This window comes from Pholcus phalangioides, unplaced genomic scaffold, assembly GCF_987345545.1.
Source record: "Pholcus phalangioides strain wild (caught in Gottingen) unplaced genomic scaffold, Ppha-v1.0 ptg000003l_1, whole genome shotgun sequence".
Taxonomy (NCBI): Eukaryota; Metazoa; Arthropoda; class Arachnida; order Araneae; family Pholcidae; genus Pholcus; species Pholcus phalangioides.
This window is the reverse complement of record NW_028301596.1, coordinates 6,284,142-6,303,390: the sequence shown is the minus strand read 5'-3', so window position 1 is coordinate 6,303,390 and position 19,249 is coordinate 6,284,142. Positions and strand designations below refer to the sequence as shown.

The following is a 19,249-nucleotide window of genomic DNA, read 5'->3' as shown; positions in this document are numbered from 1 at the left end:
CAAATTTGATTTACATACCTAGGTTTGTATAATATGTTCCAACAAATTTTAAGAAATTTACTTAATGATTAAAAACCATAAAATTAAATTTTTAACATTTTAAATTATTAAATTAAAAAATTACTTAAATTACTGAATTATAAATCATTTAAATTATTAAATTGAATAAAATATTTAAATTATTAAATTGAATAAAATATTTAAATTATTAAATTGAATAAAGTATTCAAATTATTAAATTAACTAAATTATTTTAATTATTATATGTTGAGGGAGGGGCAATCCACCCTCCCCCCCCCCAGCGTCAATGGCAGAGCCTACTGATGTATACATGTATATGATGTATATCAATTGTCATCGTGCCACACCCCTAAGACCTTCAAGTCTATCTCCACCTATGGCTGGACTAGGAAAAGTGGGCGAGTACTATTTTACAGGCGGGGCACCAAAATAATACTGTCCTTGGGTGAGGGAAAAAATAAACCAGTTTTGAAATTTGTAAAAATATATATTTTCCCTTTTTTTACACACAACATACACCCATGGCCCCCACAAAGGGTGGGCTGACAAGGCTCCAGCCCTGGGGCCCGGGAGGATTTTAATAATTTTTTTGTTTTTTCACGCTATAAATTCATCATAAAGGGGGGCCCCGTGAAAGTCTGGTCAGGGGGCCCGTAAAAGATCCCAGCCTAGGGGCCCTGCTTCAGGATGTGGGGGCCATGCATACACCCCTGCAAAAAAAAAACACATTTACTCCTTTACCCAGAAACACAGGGGTGGGAAGTGACAAAGTCCATTTCGGAGCAGCAAAATTCAGGATTCTGAGCAGTTTTGGAGCAGCAAATTCAGCAGATATTTATTGGAGCAGGGAAATTAACAAGAATATTTTCGTTAACCCTCCTCCCTTTTCAAAATAAAACTGCACTGTCTTTTGTTATCAAAAATCTTTTCATCAGCTTGTTTTTGGTGTTTCAGGCTTTTGACACATCGTTTGAAAGAGAGGCTGTCATAAAATTTTTCACACCAGTCTATTTAAGATGATTTTTGCTTACTGAGGGCACTATTTGCTGTCTTGAACAGCAGCACTTCAAATGAGCAAAAAATTTTCTATAACTTTTTTATACTCGGAAAGAAATTGTTGCAAAAGGGGGGAGAATTTCGGAAGAATCAACACGACCTTTGGCGATTAAGTACTTATTATTTGGCGAGATTGGTGATCTGACACTCGTTATTCGGCAGTTTCTAAATTAACATTCGTAATTTCTGCTGCTTCCAGTGGCGACTTTTTTTTAAACGGCAACTGACTCGCATTTGCACTTTAAAGCTTTTTTTTTTTTTTTTGAAGCCGAGCACAACTCAGGTCTATCGCCATGGGCAATTTACTACCTAGTGAGTTGTGCCGGAAGTGTAAGTATGTGTACCTAACAGTCTGAGTGCGTATTTAGTGTTGTGTATGATTTTTTAGTGCTGCCATCTATATCTCAGAAGTGAAGTGAGTGTAGTGTAATGACTGAATATTTATACTGTTTGTAGGACTGTCGCTCTCTGTGGCGAGACTTTTTAACGGAGAGATCGGCTTGCATTTGCGCCTTGAAGTTGGGAACCACAGAAAACCCACTTCAGCCGACCACCACTGTGGTGACGATGGGGCTCGAACCCGGGTCCCCGCGACACGAGTCCGTCATTATGACCACTCGACCACCACAGCGGCGCACTTTAAAGCTGAAAGACTATTGCAAACTATCTTCAGTTGCACAATCACGGATATTATCGCGGTTTCACGATGGAAAGGCCGATAGTTTAAATAAGGCGTACAGTGGAATATATATAAAACACGCTCTTAGAAAGAATCGTTTCACGGTAAGCAGGAACAAAAAATTTTTGGCGACCTTTAAGAAATTCTGGGCATACGAAGCAAAATTAGCTATTTGGCGCAGAAAAATACGAAACCACTATTGGAGCAGGATGGCGCAAGATGTTAATTTTGGCGCAGTGTTCCTACCCCTGGAAAAAGTATAATTTTGGCCTTCCCCCCGTAATTTTTAACAGAAAAAGAGACTCAGCGGCCTTGCCCGGTAAATTTCCCATGAACCTTGTAAGCACCAACGTGGCGACTTTTTTTCGAGCCAAGGAATCGCCGTTTTGCGGTAGTCAATTCAAGATGGCTGACGAAGGGCACATAAAAAATTACAAAAAAATATATAATTTATAATATGAATTAACCTAATATGCGAAAATCGATAGAAATATATCGGGAAATACGGAAAATTAGGATGAAATGAACACAAAAATTGAATCAACAACATACGGGGTTTATAAATGCGGTTGATACAGAGTTTATGGATGCTGCTGTCAGGGCTACCTATTTTAGCGCGAAAACAAGTCGCCACGTTAGCGCTGACTCCTCCCGTAACTTTCAACGAACAAAAATAGTGAATTCGTCCCCATCCGGGACACCCGATTTACCATGGCCGTAATACAATTGTTTTTTATGGAGGGGAAACGTAATTTTACTGCCCCTTGACTGTGAAATTCGATAATTTTGCAAAGGAATTTTTATTGCCTTTTCTTAAATATACCATTCCATCAAAAACGCCGTCCAAGGCATTGTTTTCTCCCCCCCCCCCCCCCGCTTTTGGATCTGATCACGGTATGTAGCAATCCGGGTCGCAAGTACGAACGAAAATTTACTATCGCTCGGGGCCGGTATCCACTCTTTTTAACAGAAAATGAGTAAACTCGGCACCTTTCCTCGTTCAACACCCGTGGAACCAGACCCCCGCCCTCTCCTATTGCGGTCATAACAGACTCGAGACAAACGTTTTAATAACTTCCGAGGTCTAAAAATAAGATTTTTTTACACATCAAGAATGGCGCGCAAGATGTCGATATTTGTTGGGGGGCAGAGCGCACCGACTGAGCTGAAGAAAAACAATGATCAGAAGTTCATTTTGAACTCTTTTTCCGTAAAAGTTGCAAAAACAAAAAACAAGATCATTTTCGTTCATCAAAAATACGGCCGGCAATCAAAAGGGAGAAACAAATCGAATCCCGACATACATCCATGCGGAAAAAACAGACATCTCACCTATAAAGAAAAAACCAGTCTATATATCCACAGAGTAATAATACTATATACTAATACTTTATATCTTAAGTCTATGTATATATCCGTGCTCCCGTGAGAGTACGCCGCCGCCGATTTGCATACAGCGTCGGAACAACCGGTTCCCGCACGTGCATGGAGAGAAAAAAAAAGGAAAACAATCCAACAATATTAAGTAACAATCAGTATCGTGAAGATGCTCTAAATTAAGTTACGGCCCGGGAATAAAAAAAATTAATATTAGGCCCTTTAAATTAGGAAAAAAATGTGAAGTAGGGGCCAAAGGCGCGCTCGGTGTGTGCCCATCGTTAAATCCGCCTCTAGTTACGGCTCCCATGCACGTTAACTGAGTTTTTATCAGCCTGATGACAAATTTTCATCTGATTTGGAAACCCTTGTGTTAAACTAAATGTTGAATTGCAGGATTCTGTGATCTTTTCATAAATAGTTCTCCTTTCGATCAAATTTGGGGGTACGGTTTCTTGCTCAGATTTAAATCCAGTTAGAAAAATAGTACGAATTTTATTTGTCGATAGATCGCGATTTTCAATCGGATGATTTTTTTTTTATTGTAAGTAAATTCAAAATACATGCGAGCTTCTTTAACCTTGGCCAGCTACAAGAGTATTCTCCAAAACGTATTAATACGCTTAATACGTATTAATAATACGCGTCTTTAATACGCGCTTTGGTATTCTCCCGCTGCGCGTAAGTTAGCTTCTGCACGGGCTCTCTAATCGTCATTTCAAATAACATTTAAAAAAATTAACAAAAGTAACGATAGAACAAACAACAAATGTAACTTGCTCGATGCTCCAAGAAAGGAATTCGGCCCTTAGGACTAAAATTTTTTAAAACAAATAAAATAAAGGATCAATTTTAAAATAAGATGTAAATAAAAGAACGAGTGAGCACGTGGGGAAATAAGAAAGAATGGTAGTATGGGGGGGGGGAAATTTTTTGTTGTAAGTACGCCTTTTATGCTAGTTTTTTTTTTCCGACCGGCTTTTCCATAAAATGACGATTCTTTAACCAAGGAGCTTTCTTTTTCCAAGCGCCTTGAAATCAAGTTATGCTGACGTCACACGGTATGCTCCCGGGTAGAACCAATACCTTCTAGAATACCTTCTGCTCTAGAAGGTATTGGTAGAACTCCTTAATACACGATAGGTATATGAAGGCGTCTTACTCCCGGGAAGATAAGATGCCTTCGATAGTAGTTCAATGAAGGGAGGGAGAAAATTAGCGATATTGAACAGGTAAAGTTCCTCCTTGAAGAAAAGAAAAACACTGACAGCAGAAAAGCGCGCGAGACCGAGGTTTTTTTGCTAAAAAAGTGGAAAAAGTGACCTGGGCCTGAAAATACGTAATAAAAGTGACCAGTTTCTAAAAAAGTGACTTTTAGTGAAAAAAGTGACCCGTGCCGAGCCCTGCATACATGACAAAATTTATTTTTAAAATTCTCCAACACCATAAGATAGACCTTCTAATTTTATTTTGTTGTTCTCAGTTGCAGTTTTTTTTAGTTTTTTCCTGGCTTCGTCAGTTTTGAAACTTAACGAGGTTCGCTTGGTACCCTGTGATATCCTTCGCTCATCTCGACGCTTAGCGGAACCCAAAGAAACAGAGTTTGTATTTGGATTTGTCATGATCAATGATGACTCGCATCCCATGTTAAATTTTGAGATGGCTGCCAATTCAACACGTTTTTTTGAGACAAAAATTTCTTTAGGGCAATGGGACCATATGACACTGTGGAGACTTTCGTTTGAGTTTTGTGTCTTTCCCATAGAACACCTTTCTAGCAATTCATTACAAGCAAGCCTCTGATATACAGGCATTATTTTGCAAACAACTGCTTCAGACAATTATTTGCAAACAACTGCTTCATTTTATCATGGGAGTCAGGCACTGAGTTTGTTGCACTCGCTCGATTGTAGAAGCACCATGAACTCGCTCCTTGAGGAGATTTGCCATGCTGAGGTTTATCATCGGTTGACATACAATGATATAGTGATGCAAATATTGCATTTTTTATTTTATTCACACCAGACACATTGTCTTTTACAGCTCTCCTGTAAAAGTTGGCAAGTTTCACAATTTTTGCTTCAGTAAGATTTCCTTTTTTCCTCCCACCCAAACACACACCCTTCACACGCCATTCTTTCACCTTATTGCGAAGACTCGTGCCAAGTCTTTTGGCTACATGGTTCACGCATTCTTCTTTCACTATACTGATACCATCATAAATACATTGCGTGCTAAGAAGATTGAATGTTTTTGAATCACCATCACACAATATCGTGGTGTATCGAGCATTCCACAGGTCTACGGAAAGAGACCACACCATCTGTGCAACTCCATAGCATTAGCTGAGCCAGTAAAGTTCTTTGAACATAAGGATTTGTGTACATTGAACCATGCGTGGCATTCTGGAGTCCACAGCAAGTTTATTTTCAACTGCTGTGCATTCATGGCAGTACTTTGACAAAATCTCATAATCAACCACTAAACCTGTGATAATGTCGATGACAATACATAGTTGGAGGAATGGCCCCTCTTTTTCCAAGTGCCATCAAATGATACCTGAATATCAATTATACTCTCCTTAGTGATACTTGAGTCAAGATCCATATAATGTTCACGAACAATTCTCCTAGAGGCATCTAAGACTTTCTTCCTCACTTCGATACCACTTTCAGCAAGCTGATGAATGTATGAAGAGAAGGTTTTGTGGTCCATAGTCTTGATACCAAGAGCAATCGAGAACTTTTCCATTGCAGCATGCCCACGTCCACATTCCAAGAATGCTTTGACCATGTCCATATTTATTTGGAAGCGTCTACCTTATTCCACTCGCAGACTTGAAAAAGTGCCACCATGTTTATGTTTGCACTTTTTGCACACAATTTCCAGCTTAGATGCAAATCCAAAGTTTTGAGAGATGTCCATACCAAGAGCCGTGGTTCCACATTCAGCACATGGGCAATTCCCCAAAATATTTTGCCATACAGTTTTATCTACAAGAGTGTAGGCAGGCACCTCTGAGATTTCAGCTTGTGAGCTGGTCGGTCTTATGGCAGTGATCTTCATTTCACTAGCACTAACGAGTGCATTAGAATTCTGGGAAGATTCATTACCTGTCGAATCACTGGAATCATTCTTTTCCCACCTGTACTTTGCTCTTTCAGTAGCCCAAGCTTTTTTTTCCTTTGACCTTCAAGAAGTGGGCTTCCGCCACCTCGAGCACATGGAATGCATTACAAGATGTAAACTGTAAAATTCTTCGGAAAATTAAAGAAAATTGGAAATAATTTGCTTCTCTGGTTTTGAAAAGGACCATTGTTTTTTGAGACAAAAGCAAAAAGATGAATAAAAAACAAGGAAGAACTCGCCGAAACAACAAACAAGAGATGTAAACAACAGAGCAATGGAAAATGGAATTTTGGAAGGAGAAAATTCCATTCCGATAAAAGAATCTTTATTTTTAATAGATATGCTCAATATATATCCGAACATTTGTTTCATTCAATACTTTTGAATAAGAGCTCAAATACTTCAAAAAAATAAGTTGAAACAAAGGTTTAGGTTGAAATTGACAGAGGACATTTAAATTCAGGGTCCCTTTAAATGACGGCAGATGATGTAAACACTTGATTTTTGAATTATTAAAATCGATTTTAAAAAAAACTACTGAATGGATTTTGATGCAGTTTGTTTTAAATTATTTTAAGAAGTTTCTACTATTTTTTAATGTAAAAAAATAAAAATTGTTATTTTTATGATTTGAACGTCCCGTGTCCTCTTTACATGAATCATTTTTGACTGCTTCAATCCAATCAGCATACTGAAGATTCAGTTTTTTTATCTGCCCCCTCCAATTTTAGATTGAAAACGGCTTTCTTACCACTCATCATTTTTAAATAAGAAATACCCACATGGAAATCATGAAGTCACTGTGAAATCATCTTACGAAATCATCGCAACTGAGCTTTCCTGATGCTTTTTACACATGGCTTTCTCGATGTGCAGTTATGATAAGTTTTTGGAAACACACTGTATGCAGTTACAATAAGGTTGCAGCGATATGCTTTTCCACACAGACTTGCGAAATCCTCATTTCTCCTTGGCAGTTTTGACATTTTAATACTTGATTTACAGATTACCAATCAACATGTACGACGTTATCAGATTGCACAATTTAGGTTCTCAATTTTCCTTCTTGTGAGGAATTTTTTTTTTTGCTTTCAATCAGACGAAAATTGTGACGATTTTCCAGGCCTGTTGTCAGAAATTTTCAGGTTTCAGAACGAAAATGGGCTATTTACTCTGATTTATATTAATAAGTTTCCCGACCCATACAAACCTTGGAATTGGTTAAAAAACTTGAATTTCAGGTTTTTTTAACCAATCCCCAGAATGAAGAGTTAATGAAAAATTACACAACATGAATGATACAATTCAACCTGTATATTTATCTGTGCAATATCATGATAAGAACTGTGCATGATTAAAATCATGAATTATTTCCTGGGATACCCTATATGATGTTTTACATTTCACACAACCCGCTACGAATACCATTTTGATGAAGTATTTTGACCTTTGGTTATAATCTATTCTGATTCAATCGGAGTACCATATTTCTTAGTTTATCAAGCACATGCAGGGAAATACTAGTCAAAAAATAAATGATCTCCCATTTGAAAAAGTCTGTTCGCATAGAGCAGGCTCACCTTCAATATTCAAGCATTTACCATTCTTCTCTTTGAAATATGGAAGGCCTTTGGTGGCAGTACCAGCAAGAACAAACAAGAAACATAACTCTGGCAACATAAATAGCTTAGGACCACACCCAGCCTTGGGACAATTATCTTTTTTTACACTATAAATTCACTAGAGGGGGTGGGGGAGGAAACACAAACACCATGCTCTGGCATGTACAGATTTGTTAGAAATTCTACAGAGAATCTGTTCCAGGTTCATGTATGGTTAATTAGTCTTTTATAAAACAAGACTCTTCACAGAAAGCAGGCAGACCTTCAACAAGATACATAACATTAAAATTCAGGTATCTGGTATTTTCACTTCAAAATATGGAAAACAAATGGTAGCACTATTAGAACACGAAACGTTAGGACCACAGATACACTCAAGAACACATGCTCCATCATGTACCACTTTGTTACAAATTTCCCAGTGAATAGTTCATAGGATGTCGTGTCACAGTAAAGCAGCCTGATCAAAAAAACATCATCAATGTTTCCTCCTATTCTACAAACAAATATTTAATAAAAAATAGTTGCTAAAATGTCATAAGGGGTCATTCAAGTATTACGTAAGCAGATTTTCAGCCATTTTTGACCCCCTTCCCCCCCTGTCAGCAGCCTAGAATATTTCATATCTTCAAAAAGGGGGTGGTTGATGATGTAAGCAACCTTCAAACCCCTTTGATGACAAGAGGGGGTGGGGCCCTTGTCATCAAAGGGGTTTCATTATTGAACACGGCTTTGAGATATTAGCTCATGAACAGGAGACACACCAGTTGTCGAAGAGATTATGTCTGTGGGCCCAAAAGCAGAATGTGCCAAAATCTGTGATGTACGGCGCAGAACAATTTGGAAGAATTTTAAGAAAAAGTGCAAAAAAAAGACATGTATAGGGATTTTTACCGCAGAACATCTCCAGTCAGCTAAGGGCTCATCGCAGAACAGTGGGGCTGAAGGTGAGTGAGGATAAAATTGAAGACGTAAATGGTGGAACTTGGCCATCAGTTGACTACAAATGAACTGATGGATCTCCATTACATGCTTACAGCAAGAGCTCATGAATAAAATCTCACCTACAGAGGAATGAATAGGGGAATCTCTCTCACTTCAAATGAGATCATAAAAAATTTTGAAAATGAGGGAAGTCATGTTGTAAAATTTTATAGAAAAGAATCACTCAAGTAAAGGTGTAGCAGTGCGAGAAATGAATCTGTCCAACCACAATGCAATTTCCCATTTCTGAATCCTAAAAAAGAAGGCAAAAGTGTCATTGGATAAGCTGCTTTTTCAAAGTCACACAAAAAGAAGTTTGCTCGCATCAGTATCTGCGAATCTCTTAAACAATATATTCGTCTTTTCTCTCGTCATTTAGAGTAAGTTAATTTGTAAACGTTATACTTTATTGTGTTGCATTATTTATTGATTTAGTGTCATTTTTATTAATCATTTTTAAGCAAATGAATAATTGTGAAACGATTAATCCAGGTTTACATTATGTACTATGGGGAAGAGTTTGATTTGATATATGGGTGATTCAGATAACAAGCATGTTCACACAACATATTATGCTCAATAACCGAAATTCCACTGTAATAAAAAATTATTTCAATAGATTTATGCCTGTAAGCACACACATGATCTGAATGAAATACCAAGGATATAGAAATATATACTTTATTTCAAAAATCAAACAGCAAAGAACATGCATCGAGCTAACTAGTGCCGTTGGTAACATGTCTCGAAACCAATTATTTTAAATATAAGTATTCATATTTTTTTTTATGTTAACACAATCTCACAATTATAATGAATATGCACGTGAAATAATAGAAGGGGAAATATATGCACAGAGAAAACCCTATATAACGATGCCCTCAATAGATATATTAACGCATATAACGATTACTCTCCGGTCTCCCTTGAGCATCGTTTTATCAAGTTCTACTGTATATGAAGAAATAACTACAATAAAGAATCACAATACACATAAAATATTAAAAATTTAGAAGATAAATGTATTTGGTATCATTCAAACATAAGATAATATTCATAAAAAGTCCAACTTGTCTTTTGAAGGCAACAAATAGAATGGTAAGTAAATATCTTTTACTTGTTAAACATCTTTGGCTTTGCTTACAGAAAAGGTATTTAGATGAACTATCCAACTCTCTTTCTTTCTCAACTCTTTTACAATGCTATAATCAGCAAATTTATGAGTGTCCCTTATCACCGAAGTACATAGTATGTGTGTAAAAAACCCCTTCCTTATCTATGCAGGTGATACAGGCCTGATGTAAATGCGTGTTGATATTTAGAATACATTTCCACTTGTCAAACACAGAAAATCCTAAAAACCATGTAACTCTATATGGAAAAGGTATTTTACACAAAATTGTATAGGAGCAACAATGTTATAACAAGCAGGCCAATAGGACTCTGAATCATTGAAGATTTTTATTCGTTTTTAAATTTTGTGACATCTCCGTCATAATGGCCCCCAATGAGAAAGGGTCAATTTCCATATTTAATAGACTAATTAATAATAACAAACAGTAATTCTAATAATTAAGGTAGAAAATGAAAGTACTGTTTTCCAACAGTGAGGGGATGGTTATAAAATAATTTTGCCGATATATATATAAGCTGATAGCAGCTACAAATTCCAACTAATGGAAACGAAATTCAAAATATACCGTATTTTAACATGTATAAGGAACCCATTTTTGCCAAAAATTGGGTTTCAAAAATAGGAGGGGTTTCTAATACATGGACAGTGTTAAAGATGTATCTTTTAAACTTTTTCCAAATTTTAAGCCTAAAAAATTAGGCGGTTCCTTATATGTGTTAAAATATGGTAGGCATTTCAAAGTGCATACTCGAGAATGAAGAGACAAACGCAACTTAAGATTACGTTCATAGCAACCAAAATTTAAAAAAATTCAAATGACAATGCTCAATTTTATGCATTACAAAGTGATTGTCGCAATAAGCCAACCAGAAAATTTATTATGGGTATTGTATTATAGTTCATCATGTATATAGTCTTGTTTTTATAATTAGTTTTAATTGGGTTGCTGTATGTTAGAAATATGACATCCATGGGTATCTTTTTCTCAGCCACCTTGTTGGGCATTTTGCCTTTTGTGGCCTTGTACTTGTATATGAAAAAAAAACCATAAATGGGGCATGATAAACATTGGCACTGAACAGACAAGGAAACAACCAATGCAGATCACATTACTACCGCAGGAAGTCCCCTGCCAAGGGTTTAGCACACCAATCCTTTGGTACGATCTTTTCTTGTTTGCCTCCTGTGGCAGTGGTTATGATGCTACAAGTACTGTTGCAACACCGTTCATAATTTTTCGCTGCGCAATCACATCAATGCATAAAAGTGAATTTTACCATTAGAATTTTTTTAAATTTTGATGCTATGACTCTAACAGAGCTATAGTTGTCTTTTCATTCTCGAGCTCATGCTTTGAAACACATATACCTCAAATCTCATTTTCCATTCATTGGTTCTTGCGGCCGCTAGGGGCTTGTATATCAGCAATGAACTGTTGTGTATATAGTGAATGAATACTTTACATAGCACGGCTACAGTAACTTTAGTGATCTTCATGCGTACATACCAAGATATTTATTACAAAAGTTTTATATAAAAATATATACCAAGTGAAGTATCATGTAGATAATTAAATCTATATATTAAATGTTCATTCGAGTTCAATTTACATCATCAATGTTAGAACAATGTCGAGTATCGTAAAAAAAACTACTGCATAGTTAAAAATTGAATCCAAAAAAAAAAAAAAAAAAGATCGGATCTGCTCATTTTGATCAGTGACAGCCCTAAAACTCAACCTTCGACAGAAAAGATTTCTACAGTAGACTCCTGACTATCTGTGAATTATACAGGATTTTTTAGAATACAGGGTGCCTATAGTTAAAGTTAACATGTTCTTAGCTGTCTACGGTATTGACTATCCATCAGAAAATTATGAACGTCTTTATGAAGAGATTAGAATTTCAAAGTACCATTACAGAACAGAAATCTCTGCATAGCTTTTGATAGAATCACTATACACCCACTATAAAAGAGTTTCGTCAGCAAAACATATTTTTGTAAACTCAATCATAAAATCTTTAAAAGAAGAAATTGGAATGTATCTGGTCACAGCTGAAGATGTTCAGCGGTGAGAAAACGAGAGTATTATACCATTAAGAGTATTTTTGTCACTTTTGCATAAAAAACACCCTCTGGTGGTGAATCAGTGGTAAACTGATTTTTTTTTATTGTTCAAAATTTCTTACTCTGCCATTGCAACGTTCCCGAAGAGTTTTGATCAGGCCCGTCCTTTCAACTTTTTACTGTGGGGGGGGGGGGCAAAGAACATATACTCTATATAATATACTTGGTATATATATGTTTCACCTTATTTGTCCATTTCTATTGTATTTTTTAAAGCCAGGGAAAATGGTGGGCCTGGTTTTGAGAGTATTTAAAGCTATTGACAAATTTAATTACACACAATGTGGGTGTGTGGTGCCAATCAGATAATTATCCGCAGCACTCAAGGCATTCAACTGCACGGATAATCAGGAGTCTTCTTTACATAAATAATTAATACCCCCTTCATTAGTGTTCTATGCTATAGTATTAATGTCTTCGTCAAAACAAAATAATAAACTCCAATGTTAAAAGTAAACTCAGTAGATTATTAAATAAGCATAAGAAAGAATGGCTAGCTAACAAATGGCTATTACTCTCACAGCATCCATCATTACTTTTCTTTGCTACAGTTTTCGTCAGTGTCTTTCATCAAATATGTCTCGTAGTGCCACCTCAATCTTTTAGGTTTCTCAAACGGCTTCTGCTTCAAGTTCGCCTCCTCTTCGGTTTCAAACTTGACAAGGTTTTTTGACTCTTCTCTCGTTTCGGCTAGTGGAGTCGGATTCTTCTTGGGACGGCCTCGCTTTCTCTTGGCTCTCCTGGGCCTGCATCTCCTGGCCCTGCGGCCTCTCAACCGCTGAGTATTGAAAGTAAATTTGCCAAAACTGAGTTGGTTTAAGGGGCTGCAGATAACTTCAGTCTCGTCTTCCTCCTCCTCTGAGTCGCAGAGCAACTCTTTCCTACGTGTGGAAAATTTACTTTTGCATTCGGCTCGAAACTGTTGTATTCTCAACTGTGAGCGACGGAGACCTATACAATCATCGTCGATACGAGAGTTGGGTGTAGAATTCAAGAAACTATCAAATGTTTCTGCCTCTAACAACTTTTGAAAATCTTTGCCCATAGCCTTGTATTCATTTTCACACAATTCACGAGGCATTTCATACTTCTCTGCAATGCGTTTCATTTTGCTCTCATACTTATCGTGTACCTTACTCAAATGCTCGAAATCAAACATGCTATTTAACTGAGCGAGAGAATTCTTGTCGGTCTTGATATTATCTGGTTGCTCAGACACCAGGTCCCATGTCATCGTCGATTTGGGTCCCATCAGTCTATTGCATGCGACAAAATGGAAAGCCCTCAACCTCATCAACTTCAAATATATAAAAAGGAGATGCGTTATGCACTGTTCGACTGAATACTCATAGAGGTTTTTTAAATCGAGCCACTGTTTAGGCATCAGTCTGATCTTACACATATGTTCTTGAGGCTGCTTAACATACAAGGCATAGAGGACATACAGAGCTCCAGCGCGGAGATGAATAGACAGAGATTCTTTGATGCAACTGAGAGTGATGAAAAAGACTTCTTGCGTGAACTCGCTCAACTCTTTCTCGTTTTCTCGTCCCAAAAAGACTAGGGTGAATTTCCTCCTCCTCCAGATTTCCGAGAATATCTTAAAATCAAAGGTCGAGTATGAGCTATACTCTTCTAAAACACTTTCTAGGTCTGATCGGAAGCCTTCAGCAATGTACCGTATTTCAGTGAGATCCATGGTGAAATATTTCTAATCCTTTCCGAATCTTCCTACAAAATACAATACATAAGAATCAGTGCCAGAATTTTTATAACACAGAAAGAATACAATAGCACAAAGAATGAGTAGTGCGATTCGTGGAGCTGTCAACTTCTTTAAAGTTACAGTATTCTGTTACAACCATTCCACTCAGCACCTTTCCTGTCTTGGGGGAATTTTCTCAGGGTCAGCTGCCATAGTGGAAGTAGATATATCCAAGCCTAGTATCATGCCAAAGATGTAGGAATTTTACTACGTTCTTCCTTACGTCTTATTTGCATATTCGCATGAACCTATGTTAGCGATTGGATGAAACGTTTTCTGTGCTAATGCATTATTAAACTACACGTATCATTTCACTTCCATTGCGTTGCAGGATATTCTGCTCACAGTCAAGTTTCAGCTGGGCCAAGTAACTTGAAACCCTGCGGAATTTATTTTTGTAGCGATTTTAATTTTGTATTTTTGTGACTTTTAAATTTGGTAGTATGAATTTATTGCCCATTCAAGTCTGTATGGATTATTTCGATTTATAACGTGCATTTTGGATTATTTCAATTTATAACGTGCATTTTGGATTATTTCACGTGTATGTGCATTAAGGATTATTTAGATTTTTAACGAGGATTATTGTTATGCGGTGGGGGAAAGAGAATGGGAAAAAAAACAGGTGAATTCCAGGTTTTCCCCCATCCTCTTTCCCCCACCGCATAACAATAATCCTCGTTAAAAATCTAAATAATCCTTAGCTGTGGTGGTCGAGTGGTTATAGTGCCGGACTCGCGATGCGAGGATCCGGGTTCGAACCCCACAGTGGTGGTCGGCTGAAGTTGGTTTTCTGTGGTTCCCAACTTCAAGGCGCAAATGCGAGCCGATCTCCCCGTTAAAAAGTCTCGCCACAGAGAGCAACAGTCCTACAACGGCAAATCATTCAACCATAACACTTCACTTATAGCTAGTAGTTAGTAAAACTGGGGGCAGATGACAGCACTACACATAACAAGCATTACACAGAAACAAACTTTACGTCAGGTTGCACTACACGTACATTACCGCATGTACCGATTTGTTGGGGGGTTCCGCGCGGGGGGGGGGGTGCATGTGTGGTGTAGCAGTAGTAGGTAGGGGCTCGGGGATCCATGATGTTCTTAAGTCAGCCACCTCGTTGGCCAATTTGCCTGTTGTGGCGTTGTATTTGTATTAGGGCACATACACGTGAAATAATCCAAAATGCATGTTATAAATCGAAATAATCCATACAGACTTGAATGGGCAATAAATTCATACTACCAAATTTAAAAGTCACAAAAATACAAAATTAAAATCGCTACAAAAATAAATTCCGCAGGGTTTCAAGTTACTTGGCCCAGCAGAAGCTATTCAACACCATCAAGATATATATATATACATTGAGTACATGTGTTTTGCCCCCCCCCCCCCGGAAAAAGTTGAAATGACGGCCCTGTGCTTATTGCTTATACTGCTTTTTCACCCCTACCCCCTACCAAACTTGAGATGACCACCGATAGATGGGCCTTTATTTCTGACCCATCATGTTGGGTCGGTAATAAAGGCCCATCTATCGGCGGTCATCTCAGTTCCTGTTAAGCAATATCACAGAGTTGGTGGGTGGTTAGTACTAGATACTTTACTTTCCAGAGAATCTTAATAAACTTACCCAATGTGAGTCTCGGACAAGTCAAACAATACACTATTTTGGACCAGATTTTTCACAGTAGGAGGATGGTTGGCGCCTACATTTTTTTCAATTCGTCAAGCCCTGGCGAATAGTTTTTGTGACTAGTGTTTTCGAGTAGCACTTACAAGAGCAACCCTTGGTCAAACAAAGGGAAACAAGAACCCCCCCCCCCCCGGCTAGGCCATAAATTAAAAATTTTACATATTGTAAGTGGTTATATTCTGAAGCGTAATTTTTTCCTATGTAACTCGATATGCATGTTAGAATGCACACATTTTACAAGTATAACTGCATAACTAAACTGCCTTTTCCTGCATTCGATAGGTTGCTGACTAGATCGAGACCTCCATTCAAATTCAAAGAGGAACTAGATTCTAATCCCAAATAAATTATAGCATTATTTTGAAATTTATAGGTTATACTTACAATGCTGCGGTCTATAAATGAATATCACTCGGGGCGATGAGAGGAAACCTCTTCCTGTCTGGACTCCTTGACTTTCCGCGCGTTCTCCATCAGCGGATAAGTGATGTAAAGAGATGAAGCGAAACCCAAAGCGATTGCCAAAACCATATTCATACCGGATAAACCTCTTGGCCTTCGAATGCGCATTTTACTTTTCTCAACCACACGCTTATTCCGAAACAAATAGAGGTTTCGAGTGGTGTTGCCATTTCGTTGTACAAAGTTTATTAACTGAAAATTTACCAAATTTGTGGATTATTTATTTATTTTTTCGATTATAACGTGAAAATTCTTATAAAAATATTTACTTTCTGTTTGATTTTCGAATAAAAAAAATATTAAGCATTATCAGATGAATTTTAATTTTCTTGACCATATTTTGTTGACGGAAATACGGGTAAATGGAGTTCCCAAATTCTGGCAAAATTCTCACAAAAAAAATCACTGAACTAATGAAAAGTTGCCAATTATGAATTGAATTGCTAAAAAATTGTAATGGTTGGAAAATAAAAATTTAAATGAAGTTTGTTGAAAAAAGGGACATTTCAGTGACAGACTGAAAATGTCCATATGGTCATGTGTTAGATTTAAATATATATATCAGGTTAAGGCCGTCCGAGTTTACATGCTTTGATGAGCGGTAAACGCTGATTGAATATAGCGTTTTTTAATTACATACTCAATCATTAGTCCTAAATCCCTCAGCAGATACAGAGCACGATTATTACTCGAGTCTTAAACAACGTTGGTATCCTGTCAAATAGTGATTCGAGCTGTGAACGGTGATTGAATAACGTTGACATTCTTTCAACAACTATTGGTTGGAGCTGTGAATGGTGATTGAATAACGTTAACATTCTTCCAAATATTGATTGAAGCTGTGAATCGTGATTGAATAACGTTGACACAGTCATCCAAATAATTGTAAGTGCTCAAGGATATCCATGCATAGTCTTTGTAAAGTACCACCAATTTTAAGACGTCCATTTTTATGTGAACTGCGAAGAAACGTGTTGGAAACCGCTGAAAATCGTGATATTGATAGGCATAACATTCCGACTCTTTTCGTACCAGGTCGACACGGTGAAGCCGTCTACCAAATCGTGAAGCCGACCATCGATCCCAGGTATATATCAAAACATGTCAAGGATTTACAGCACAGCTGCGACTGCAGAGGCATTTCAATGGACATTCAACGAATAGGAGACATTGCTACGAAATGGTGGACTCTAAAAAATGATGCAAAAGAAAAATCAAAATGGCTTCAAGAAGTGGTGCATCGTTTGCAGTCATTGAAGCCAGAGGGCTTAGAGTATGAACATTTATGCAGTGAAAAGAGTTCTTTACATACAGAGTATTCAGCTCTTCGAAAAGATGTGTATGAAATCGAAGACATCGCTATGCCCCTATTTAAAGAAATACCGAACCTTATTCATCCAAATACCCCAGAGAAATCTGACATATATCACGTTGTGAAAGCCCCCAAGAGTTCTGCGTTCGGTGTGGTAAGCCACGTTACTATCGGAAAGAATTTAGGGTGCTTAGAATTTTCAACGTTCAGCCCTACTGCGTACTATTTGTCTGGAAAACTAGCAATCCTCGAGCAAGCTGTTATGGAGTTTTTCATCTCTCACTTCCAGAGTAATGATTACCATTCTTTATCGGGCGTTGATTTTTGCAAGTCATTCTTATTAGAAGCATGTTGTAAAGATCCCTATGACGTTAACGATGTCATCACTATTAAACATAAGAGTCGAGAAACTGGACAGAAGCAGCACCTTGTCGGCGGTGCATCACTGGAATCTTTATGCGCTTATTTCGTGAACATGAACGTCAATAAACTCACTTTGCCTATAAAATATCACTCTGTGGGTCGTTTATACAATGCTTCTCATGGAAATCAGGAGGAAATGTCGTTGTTTGATGTTGTTCAGTGCACTGGTATCCATTCGATGGCTGTATCTGAACGCTCGCATACCGATGCTTGTTATGAAAGCCTGTATAAGTTACTTCTGTCTTGTTATTCGTTACTGGATATACCTTTCAGAGTCGTTGAAAAATCAGCAAGGAATTTGGGTATTGCTGAGAGTCGAAAAGTTTGCTTTGAACTGTGGTCACCCGCTCGGAAAGATTATATAACGTGTGGTGATGTTGTACAGTGTGACGATTTTCTCAGTATGCGGTTGCAGATGACTTATGGGACAGGTCATAAAGCTGAAGGTTACCTTGATGTCGTTCATGGAAGTGTGGTGAATGTTCCTGTGTTACTCGCATGTGTGATGGAAAACTTGATGAACGCTGATGGAACATTTAATACTCCTGAAGCACTGAAAATTCATTGCTTGGACTAATTGCGGGAAATATAAAATTATTGTGGTTTATTGAGTGTATATTGGTCGATATATTTCTTTGGTGGTTAGTTTTGTCTTTTAATCTTCACTCAAGGTAACTAGACACCATCTGTTTAAAATGAATCATTCCGGTCTTCATTAGCCCATGAGCACTTTGGCAGTGTTTCTGAGACCTGTTCATCAGGTGAGCATGAGTGCTCGCTAGTTAAAGAGGTAACAAAGAGTTATTTATAGAGTGGGGGGGGGAAAGTAAGGGTGATAACACAAGGAGAATGCCCAAAGTTCCAGAGAACGTTCAATGACACTTAATACTGCACCTGGGGGGGGGGGGCGAGGGATTCATATGCATTCGAGAGAGAGCTCCCCTTCCCAATGGTAATAAACAGAACATCACTTTGTTGTGGGCACTTTGATAGGCTGTAACAACTGGACATGGCCCAGGCTCTGTGCCATGTGCAGTGTCACCTCATATGATTTGGCCATGCTGGAGAGATCTGAGGAATGTGTGTGCTGTGCTAGGAAACTCTCCAGCCATAGTCCCTTGACTTTGCTTGAACCTTGTCTGTCTTTGTGGATTATAATTATAATAAGGCCTAAAAAAATCTGTGAATAATACAACAGGAAAAGATTACTTGCAGAGTTTTTGATTTTGCAAAACAAGTGGCAGCATCTCTTGAACACATGACAAAGTATTGCTCAGAAAGAAACTTCATGTGACATACACAACAAATTCTGACAAGCGCAATTCGTGCATGCCGGAATTGGTTGTGTATGTCTAGACATCCTCCTCTGTGATGTCATTTCAAGCGTTCTATGTTTTAGAAAATTCACCCTTTTGTTCTCCTTTCTGTTTCCCAATTTTTTCCCCCCTGGGGAAATTTTCT

The 19,249-nt window shown here is 37.7% G+C and overlaps 2 protein-coding genes and 1 pseudogene across 2 annotated transcripts; 1 reads left to right on the top strand and 2 right to left on the bottom strand.

Annotated features, from left to right (window-relative positions):
- Positions 1-4,946: 4,946 nt before the first annotated feature.
- LOC149087969 (uncharacterized) lies at positions 4,947-5,932 on the bottom strand (annotated as a pseudogene).
- A 3,603-nt stretch (positions 5,933-9,535) lies between these two features.
- On the bottom strand, positions 9,536-16,200 carry LOC149087968 (snRNA-activating protein complex subunit 1-like). The gene is made up of 2 exons (XM_089243182.1): positions 15,976-16,200; positions 9,536-13,861 (listed from the first exon to the last, which is right to left on the bottom strand). Exon 2 carries the CDS (start codon positions 13,827-13,829, stop codon positions 12,663-12,665), a length of 1,167 nt encoding a protein of 388 aa, XP_089099308.1. The 5' UTR covers positions 13,830-13,861; positions 15,976-16,200; the 3' UTR covers positions 9,536-12,662.
- A 435-nt stretch (positions 16,201-16,635) lies between these two features.
- Positions 16,636-18,417, top strand: Slimp (Seryl-tRNA synthetase-like insect mitochondrial protein). The gene has a single exon (XM_089243171.1). It carries the CDS (start codon positions 16,959-16,961, stop codon positions 18,363-18,365), a length of 1,407 nt encoding a protein of 468 aa, XP_089099297.1. The 5' UTR covers positions 16,636-16,958; the 3' UTR covers positions 18,366-18,417.
- The last annotated feature ends 832 nt before the right edge of the window (positions 18,418-19,249 follow it).